The 10,566-nt window shown below is 39.3% G+C and overlaps 1 protein-coding gene across 1 annotated transcript in view; it reads right to left on the bottom strand.

The window, feature by feature from the left end:
* Positions 1 to 774: 774 nt before the first annotated feature.
* LOC306864156 (chondroitin sulfate synthase 3-like) overlaps positions 775 to 10,566 on the bottom strand; it is a 53,222-nt gene continuing 43,430 nt past the window's right edge. The window contains exon 3 of the mRNA XM_079407904.1: positions 775 to 3,202. Within this exon, the coding sequence (XP_079264030.1) occupies positions 1,631 to 3,202 (1,572 nt within the window). The 3' untranslated portion in view covers positions 775 to 1,630. The remainder of the gene's footprint in view (positions 3,203 to 10,566) is intronic.

Below are 10,566 nucleotides of genomic sequence, written 5' to 3'. Positions count from 1 at the left end.
ATACACTAGTCTTTCATCTGTTTTTTAGTAATTTTTTAATGGGCGGCATATCATTGTAAAATGATCAGAAAAATAACAGATTGAAGCATTGCTTTTTAATTCAAACGTGGGTGGCTGTTTTAAAAAGACTGATTTGGTTAAAAAAAAAGAAAAAAAACATGCTGATTTTCCATCTTGTAGTACGATACAATTCATAGACACACTGGAGATATTTATATATAAATGGTTGCCCGACAAATTATTGTATCATTGTATCAGCCTGTATCAGAAAAAGTAATATTTAGCAGAAACAAATATAGTTAGCCCCACAGTACACTGGAGTGTTTACCAGCTCTTGTGTTTCATTAATTATTCTTAAAGCGTCTGCATGCCTCAAGAATCCAGACATTAACCTTTAGAGCAGGATAGCCACAACTATTCTTTACACCTGTCATGATGGTAAGTGCTTTCACCCACTATGTGAAAATTCAAGAGGTGAAGAGGCTTATTTACAAAGTTTTTCTGACAACACAACCTTCTACGGACACTTTGGCAATTGAATCGCCATTGGCTAGTAAATGTCTTAATTTACTCACCAGACTGATATACTATATATGTATGTAAGCCATTTTACAAAAAAAAAAAAATATATATATATATATATATATATATATATATACAGGTGCTGGTCATAAATTTAGAATATCATGAAAAAGTTGATTTGTTTCAGTAATACCATTCAAAAAGTGAAACTTGTATATTAGATTCATTCATTACACACAGACTGATATATTTCAAATGTTTTTTTCCTTTAATTTTGATGATTATAACTGACAACTAATGAAAGTCCCAAATTCAGTATCTCAGAAAATTAGATACTTTTCAATGTGCATATCAATGTGTTTATTAGAAATAATTTTAACGTCACTGAATTTTTCCCATTAACAAATGAAAAAACAATCATAAAAGCCACAAAGCAAAAACAATTGTAAGTTGTTCATTGGAGCACACAAGAAAAAAGAACAAAGACATAGCCACATGGTAACCAGTACCGTTATATTATGGAACAAATTTAGGTAAAAAATTAAATCATTGAACAGTTCATTAAAAAAATACTGCAATAAGGGACAATATTTCTCTTTGTATAAATCATATAACTCGATTTGTCTTGTCACTTTCCTCAGCTAGGAAATTTAAAGCACATTTGTGGCACTTTCTTTACATTATTTCTTTACATTATTATTGTCATCTTTATTATTATTATAAAAAACTGCGGTGTGAACTAGCTTGTTTGTATTGAATGACATACAGAGAACACCAATTTCCTTATTCCATGTTGTGTTCATGTGACAGAACATGCTCCTGAGTGTATGAGAAGATTGCAAGATGTAAAACAAATTAAGCTCATTGCATACATTCCAAAGTGACCTTGTTTTCAGACCTGTTCAATAAATATCCTTCTGAAGATGCTGTAACATACTTAGCAAGAAAAGCTTTTGAACATTGCACTAAAGGAGTTGGAGTGTACTTATTTGATAGGATGTACATTCATCCAGAAAATCCAAATAATCACACATACAGTGAATTAATTGCTTTACACTTTTGCAGATCTGAGGTAAACTCCAGGGATTGTTGGGGATTGTTTGCAACATCAAGAGGAAGTCCTGTTATAACCGACGCCTAAATGTTTGGACAACCACAATTCTGCCAGCTGCATTGTGGATGCGTAAGTGCTCGCTTTGGACCCGACACACATTTTGTATTGCTTAGGGTCTAAATGTGTGTCACACAGGACAGGATGATAAATATGCACAATACCTGCTTCTTGAGAGCGAAACACTTTCAAGCCAGAATTAACGACTTTCGTGAACAAATCAACATCCTCTAAACCCCAGCCTTGTATTGAGGTGTCAAAACCCCCAGCTTTAAGCAAGTCACTTTTGAATATGCAAGTGATACCAAATCCATAATCTCGCCAGAATCCACTCTGCTTGGTGAAAACAATGGTGCTGTCTTCAGGAGGGCCCCCCGCATACACAATTTTGGGATCATACTGACTGAAGACGATAGGGAAATATACCTGACTTCCTTCGACGGTGTTGTCTCGACACCTTTGGAGGGCGTCAGCGTTGAAGACCAGGTCCACATCACAGAAAAACAGCAGCGAGTTGTTAGCCAGCTGAGAAGAGCCCATCTCAAGGGCCAGGCCTCGAGAAAAGCCTCCCGTCATGGGTATGATAGACAGGTCTGCTTTAGGATATCTGTTATGATATTCCTTTATCAGCTCCAGGTGTCTCTCCTTATCCTGGTTTGTATCACTGTCAACCAGGATTATGGTCAGTTTCATGTTCTGGTTCGGGATCAGGCAGATTCTCTCAAAGTTTTCCATGTAACGCACAAAGATTTCATAGCGACCCGTGAGTGGTACAAGGAAGTGGATTTTCGTTTGACTTTGCTCTTGCACCTCTTTTGTGGATTCTGAGATCTGAAAGGAAGAGAAGATCTTAAGCGAGCTGGAGAGGAAAGAGAGCGAACGAGAATCACCGTTGATGGCGTCTACTAGGTCGTCAACATGCAGTTCCTCTGCCTCGCTGAAAAACGGTTTACTGAAGGACTGCTGAAGGTAAGCGTGTCTCCGCACTGGAACCGTCACTTTCCTTCCCTTGTGCTTCTTGTAAAGCAGCAGAAGGTCCAAGATGTATTCGGCACCGTGAAGCGGATCCACCCTTCTATAGCCATACTGGATCTCCTTGAAGTCTATAATGCGGCCTCGTGATTTGGAGTTCTCGTTGATCATCTCCATCACTTGAAGCACTGTGTCTTCGAGCGCCGAGCGGACCAGGTTTCCAAGCCCTTGACGGGGCATCTGCCTCTCACCGGTGGAGTACAGGTGCCTGCCGGTCAGAAAATCCCACTCTATGACATCTCCCCGCTCTGTGGGGCGGTAGCGTGTGTAGGACGGTGGTGCTCCCAGGAGCTGGTCCTCCCACTGCACTGCAGCATTGCCCAGTTGGCTCATGGTGATGCCTTCGCGGTGCAGCTGAATCGTGCGATACCGGAGCTGAGAGATCTTTCGGCTGAGCAGGTAGCTGTGCAGTCTGTACTGATACGCTGGACGCTTGTTGGGGTGCAGCGTGATGGCATTGTGGATCTTGCTACTGTGAAGGTCCTGGATGAATCCTTTCTTGTTGTGCTCATAGTTCTCATAGAACAACTGCTGCATCTGCAGAGAGAAAGAAGAAAACAACAGCCAATCTGAGTATTTCAGTGACATGTTTCAACTAGAGTCCTGCATAAAATTTAGGCCCTAGCCCAGCCCTAGCCCGAGATGCTCAGGCCCTAGCCCGGCCCGTGTCCGACAGCTTATCAGAATTACCGGCCCGAGTCCGACCCTAGCCCGTCTTTTTTTTTCCCTTCTCCCAAAACAGCTTATACTACTGTTTCAGCTATTAAAATACTTCAGTTTTGTATGAAATGGCAAAGTGATTAAAGTTAATTTTAAAAAAACTGCATTGAGTGCAATTTACATGTTTGCATACAATTTTTTAATTTGAGTGTTGATTATTATAGTTAAGAATAAATAGTAATTCAATTTTAGTTTGGGCTCTTGTAACCTAATGTAAAATTGTAACCTAATGTAAAAGGGGTCCCTGTAGTTTACAGAGCAGAGGTAGATTTTTTATTTTTATTTTATGAGGTAGATTTAAAGAAAATTGTAATTCTAATTGAATTTATTTAAAGAAAGAGAATTTTGTTCAATAAAACATTGTTTAATTTAAACAAAAATATTATGCTTAGTGTTTTTCCCCCTGCTGTACCGAAACAATACCGAAGTGTGACGTCAAAACTGTTCCGAACCGTCATGTTTGTGTACCGTTACACACCTAGTTTCAAAACATCCAGTCAATATGGAATTGATCTGGTTGAAAAGAGCATGGAAACCCATCCTCCAGCACCTGTATGTGCTTATTAAACATGACAAAAAGCCTGAATCCTTCCCTATGCTGCTACAACAGCTTCCACTCTTATGCGAAGACTAGATTGGTGAAGATCTTCCACACCAGACACTGTAAACTACAAAAAAACCTTACAAAACTGTAAGAATACAGTTTTTGCATTATCTGTTACAAATCCAGGTGTTAAACACTCCTTTAATCAGTGTAAGGAAAACTGTGTAATGATGTTTCAGAATGTTGCTTTCTGCAAAATCCCTGCAATAGACTGATTTCTTAAAGAGTCAATAAAAATAGTTCTACAAGGCATAATTTTGAAAGTAGTATGTCTGTCAACATAGAAGACAGACCTTGTTACAGTTTTTCTCAAATGCTAAAACACAAAAGCCAATCCTCTAAACCAAATGACCAGTTGTCTAAACACATTTACTAAAGCCATCATTTTCCAATATCATAAACACATTTCACATGAAGACACAATTCACAAAACACAATCCTCCGTTCTCATAAATCTTAACACATTTTTCCTTTTTTCTCATAAATCTAAACACAAGTTGCAAAAGAACTCTGCTCATATTCTCAAATGAAAGCTCATGTGATGCAAAATGCTTGCCACAGTCCGCAATATTTGAACACAATGAACACACCTGGCGTCATTCATTACACACAACGACTCAAAATTGAAGACACTTGTTGCTAATGCTGTGACCACATGTATAAAAGCAAGTTCAGAGTGCACAGTTTGCTGAAGATTCCAAACAAACACAATGGATGAAGGAAGAGTCAGGGGAAGAGGAATTTGAGTCACGAGGAAGAGGAGCAGGCCAACGAGGAAGAGGAGGAGGCCAACAAGGGAGAGGAGAAGGTCCAGGAGGGAGAGCAAGACAACCTCGCACCACCAACATGCCTGGCAAGAGACAATATAGCCTGCGATGTGGATGAGGTGATGTGGCCCGATGCAGCTCAGCGACATGATGCTGCACAGTGATTGTGGTGTGTGTGTGGTGTGAATAAAGTAAATAAAAAAACTTCACACCCTGATCATGTTTTCAAGAGTACTGTTGTGTGCAATAGATTCTGTTTTTGCATTGAGTTGTGTTACAGTAGTGTACATGCAGAATTTACTATAGATTTATACTCTTCATATGAAACTCACAAATCTAAATGCCTAATCCCCTGCAGAGATCTAAGAAGATCCATTACTGTAAAGTTTCTAAAAATATGCATTGGCAGTTATGAAACAAAGAACCTTCTCACAAATTGAGCATTGTGTTTTCAATTGTTTTGCTGTAGTGTGTAATGATGTGTATAGTGTTTACATTTTTGAAAGCTTCGAGCTGCTCTTTTGGTGTGAAAGTTTGAGTTTTGAAGTGAGAAGGTGTGGTTGTGTTTATGTAGCTTTAGAAAAGGGTGTTGTGTTTAGACATTGGGGAACATGGAGGAAACGTTTGTGAAATGTGTTTTAGCATTTGAGAAAAACTGTAGTAAGTATTGTGTATCATCACAGTATAGCAGTTTATGCTGCCATTTGTGCCCTCTTGAACAGTGCTTCAGGGTAGTGATTTACTCTACTGTTTCATGTGTTTTGCAGAGAATCTTTGAGATTGAAGGCTGTCCTGTTCCCCATGAAATTATCTTTGTGGATGAAAAAAAGGAGAAGGGGGAGGAACATAATTGGCCATCGGGCTATTGTAAATGTCCCTGGTCAACGCAGAGGGAATGTCACTATGTGTGCAGCCATCAGCCAACGAGGGGTACTCCACCGTCATGCCATTCTAGGACCCTATAACACTATGCTCCTCCTTGCTTTCCTTGACGGTCTAAGAGAGCATATGTTCCAGCTGGACCTCAGGGAACCAGTACAGCCAGAGCAGCCTCACTACGTTGTTGTTTGGGATAACGTCAGCTTCCATTGCACTGCTCTGGTTCGTGACTGGTTTACCAATAACCAGTGGTTTTCTAACATCCTGCATACTCTCTCTTTCTAAACCCGATAAAGGAGTTTTTTTTGGCATGGCGGTGGAAAGTGTATGACCGAGAACCTTATATCCGTGCTCACCTCCTCCAGGCCATGGAAGAAGCCTGCCTAGACATATCAGTAGATGCATGCCAGGGGTGGATCAGGCATGCAAGAGGATTTTACCCTCGCTGCCTGGCTAGGGCCAAAATAGCCTGTGATGTGGACGAGATTCTCTGGCTTGACCCAAAACAAAGACGGGATGCTGAGGTGGAATAATTTTTTTATTATTTAATTTTTTTTACAGCTGTGCTGTGTAGTACATGAATGAATAAAAATGTGCCAATGTATACATTGGTTGTGCTCATGTGAAAAGATTTTTGAAGGGGAGAACCACAAGCAACATAACTTACCAGTTTAGGAAATATTGTTTTGAATTTATTGCACCAGGGTGTAAGACTATGTTGTAGTGTGTGTGTTTTTGAGGGCTTGTGTGTGATGTCTGAGGGAAAAGTTTGGTTTTTCAGCAAGAGTGAATGGTTTTGAGTGTAGAGCTTCATTTTGACCTGAAAATAGGATGTTTGGGGAATTGGGGGAGACATTATGGATTTGTGTTTACTGTTTTGAGAATACGAGGCATAGTTTCAAGAAATGTGTTTAAGCAATCGAGAAAAACTAAGTTGGGTTTGTTTTACTATATTATTGTTATTACTATGTTATTTTTATTACAGCTATTATTAAATCAATAACAATGATCAGTTGTACTGTTACACAGAATGCAAATCAAAATGAGCAGTAAAATCACAATCAACTGTTGCAGAGATCTGAGCAATACCATGTGAAAGTTTTGAGGACGTTTGTACTGTCTTCCCAGACTTGTCTTTTGCCAATAGTGAGCAAACTCCTGATTACAACAGAGAATAGATAAATCTGAACAACTGATGAAGTCATAATTCCTCAAGATGTATTGCATCTTGTGCAATTATTAGAAATTATTCTTATTCCCTTTGGATTATTAGTTTTAACCATTGTGTTAGACTCAATGACTCATATTGTATGTGACCTTGAACAGTACCAGCACTATAACTGCAAGTGTGCTGCTTTGATATTGTGCTTTGATGTGCTTCTTGACATTCAGGGCAAACATTAACATTTTTATTCTGACCTGCACTGTACTCATCACACTCAAGTGCATTCCTTTGCTCTGAAAGCCTCTGCCGACACGTCACTATTGATGTGATTTTGTTGTTTGAGTGACTGATGTAACACTGGACACATTTCTTAGCTGTGGTGTTTTTCCACCGTTTTCACACCAGAACTCTAGATGTGACCAATCAAAATCCTTGTCATTCCTCCAATGAGATGAGGCAAGTTCTCTGCAGTCATTAGAACTGTTCAGATCTACTTCCACAGATAATCAGGATGCCCTAAATACCCTTAAGATCTTGTCACGAGTGAATAAAAAAAAAAGCTTGCAACAAAGCTCCAATTGGGATTGTAATAAAGAAGTAAAGCTAAATATTCTGAAGGTAAATCTCTTGACTCTTATTTCTAGTTATCAACAGCAGTTTCCTAATGTGATAAATGCTGATGTCTGCAACTTAACCCTGATCATTTATCTACTGACAGGATGTAAATGGAAAGTTGGCACTTGGCTCTAGCACTCGGTTTATAAATGCTGCAGTCATGCAGTCGTCAGCGTTCAGGAGGTCCAGGATGTTTTGCAACCAGCATAAAGCAGCTAGTGTCTCCAGAACAAAACGGTGATTTCAGACTCCGCTCTGAAAAGCATGACTTTGTATTTGGTGTAAATGTAAATATGTGAACACAAAACAAGCACATGGGACACAGTAAACCCTCTCTGATGCATTAAACCTACCATGAAATATGTACAACAAGTCCAGTCAAGTGTCAAAAATATATGAACCTCTGCAATATGTGGAAGAGTGAGAGGAGAACGTGTCAAGTCACTTTTATTTATATAGAGCTTTATACAATACTGACTGTTTCTAAGCAGCAATAAACAGTAAACAATGCATCAATTTTTTGAAAAAATCTTCTGTTTGAGGAATTAATAATTTTGGATTATATTTACAACTTCAATTTAAACCATCAAGCAGACCTACATACAGTATATATAGTGTTATTACAGACAGTTTTTCTGTCGCTTTGACACTTTTCTCTAAAGAAATGTAATTGTTCTCAAAACAATTAAGATAGCTATATAAATACAAACCTATCTTACTGTAACCAAACAGTTAAATGTTTAGTCAAAGAAATTATGACAAATGTATAAACAATTAGGAAAACTGTGTTTCCTGTGCTGTGTGTTAAGTGAGCAGTTATTAGTTTGGGGCCAACTGAAAACATACCATGCTCATTTGATGACAATATGACAAATTATGGAGTTTTGTTTGCGGTGTTTGGACAAATGGTACATAAATGTTCGTGATTTGTGTAAAACCTTTTTTTTCAGATATTTTAAAGTATTGGTTGATTATATTAACTATTATGAAAACATTTGAGAGTTTTGCTCACAGTGTTTTGAGAAAAATTATTTACATGATTTGTAATTTATATGAAATTAATGTGTAACGGGGTTAACGAGACATGAGATGTGCGGATCCATTTGCAAGCTTTTATTAATAAACAGTCAAATAACAGACAGCGTCAAAACACCAGCAAACGGGTATGGCACGGGCAAGACACAAGAGTAATCCTAGGGCATGCGTGGGTCCTCGATCGGTGAACAATATCCAGAGGGCTTGAGAAGAGGGGTAGTCTGATAACCTGAGCAATAATCCAAACGAGGTAAACACAGAGTCCGAAACAGAGAGACTAGGGTAAATCCATGATACAAGGGCGGGAAACAGGAAACGAGACTATAAACAGAGTTTACAGAGTTCCTTTCGAGAGAAACACAGAACGTGTAAAGCAACTGCGATATGACTATGTGCAGGTAAGCTATAGTGTCATTGGTTCTGAATTTGGAAGTGCATACTGTAGTGCTGTGCATGGGCCTGATGTGTTGCATTTGTTTTGTCTTGTCCAGAGAGTGATGGAACTAGAAGCAGATGCCATGGGACATGAGCTACTTTTTGTAGATGAGGCCGGTTTTAACCTCAGTAAAACCAGGAGACGTGGCAGGAACATTATTGGACACCGTGCCATCATCAATGTCCCAGGACAACGTGGTGGTAACATAACCATGTGTGCAGCTATAAGCCAAAATGGTGTTGTTCACCATCATGCAACCATAGGCCCATACAACACTGCACACATTATTGCATTCCTGGACACCTTACATGACATGCTCACTGTTCAGAGACCAGAGCATACCCGATATGTCATCATATGGGACAATGTTAGTTTCCATAGGGCTGCTTTGGTCCGCAACTGGTTTACAGACCACCCATCCTTCATGGCACTCAACCTCCCTCCATACTCTCCATTCTTAAATCCCATCGAGGAGTTCTTCTCTGCCTGGCGCTGGAAAGTGTACGACCGTCATCCTCATCAACAGGTAGCCCTTTTACAGGCAATGGAGGAGGCATGTGGAGATATTGACCAGGCATCATGTCAGGCCTGGATACGGCATTCAAGGAGATATTTTCCCCGGTGCCTTGGACTGGAGGATATCGCATGCGATGTGGACGAAATTTTGTGGCCGGACCCAGAAAGACGACATGATGTAGGCTGATTGTCTTTTTTTTTTTTTTTGTGAAATTACTATTTTGTGTTCTGACTTTGTCTTGGTTTTGATGAGTGTGAATAAACACCAATACTTGAAGTTTGGATCCTTGTATGTTTACATGACACTATGACAAAAGTATGACCTCAAATTGACATCTGTACACAGAGAAAGCAAAAGCCAGATGTGTTTTGTATTCTTGCCATCAGTGTGTAGTTGGCACATTGTGTGCTTAGTAGATGATGGCTTGTGTTTACTGTTTGATACGAAAACACCATTTTTACGAAGGTGTGAAGAGTTAATCTAGCTGTGTTCGCTTTTGCAAGAGAACTACAATGTTTTGATAATTGGGTGAAAGGTTTTCTTATTTGTGTGTAGAGTTTCGCAAAAATAGCCAATAGTTACAAAAAATGTGCTTAAGCAATCAGAAAAAACTGTAATAACTTCAGGCACCTGCTCTCTCTTCTCCCCTTTCCAGCATTGTATTAAGAGTAGTTTGGACATGTTGAGTAAGAAATAAAATCCTTGTCAGCACACTCTCCTAAGGGGTTTGTGAGGCAGTGATGACGAGAGTATGAATGTATCTTGGGTTTATAAGTGCTCTGCTCTCCTCCAGTGTTTGACTGGAGTATGATGCATGACAGCGTGCTTCTCTACTCTGCGGTAAAAGACTTTCAGTTTTCTCCTTGCTCATTACTCACTAGTGTCACTGTATTACTCTGTTAACATTGTTTCATGGTGGACTGATATAAACCTGTGGAGGCCGAAAAAACGATCTTATATAAAGTCAGCCAAGGAGCTTGTTGTCTGTGAATCTTATGGTCTTTGGATTGACGTCTGCAGTCTGTGAAAAAGGATCAGCAGGCAAATCAAGTGATCAGATGTGTTTCATTTGCATTTCTGTAATGTAATCAGCTCATGTGACTGCACAATGCTCTCTACTCATATGATGATCAAACACCCTCACCTGTGTTTCTGCCTAATAT

Source organism: Barbus barbus (assembly GCF_936440315.1).
Source record: "Barbus barbus genome assembly, chromosome: 45".
NCBI lineage: Eukaryota > Metazoa > Chordata > Actinopteri > Cypriniformes > Cyprinidae > Barbus > Barbus barbus.
This window is presented reverse-complemented; position numbering and strand designations above follow the sequence as displayed.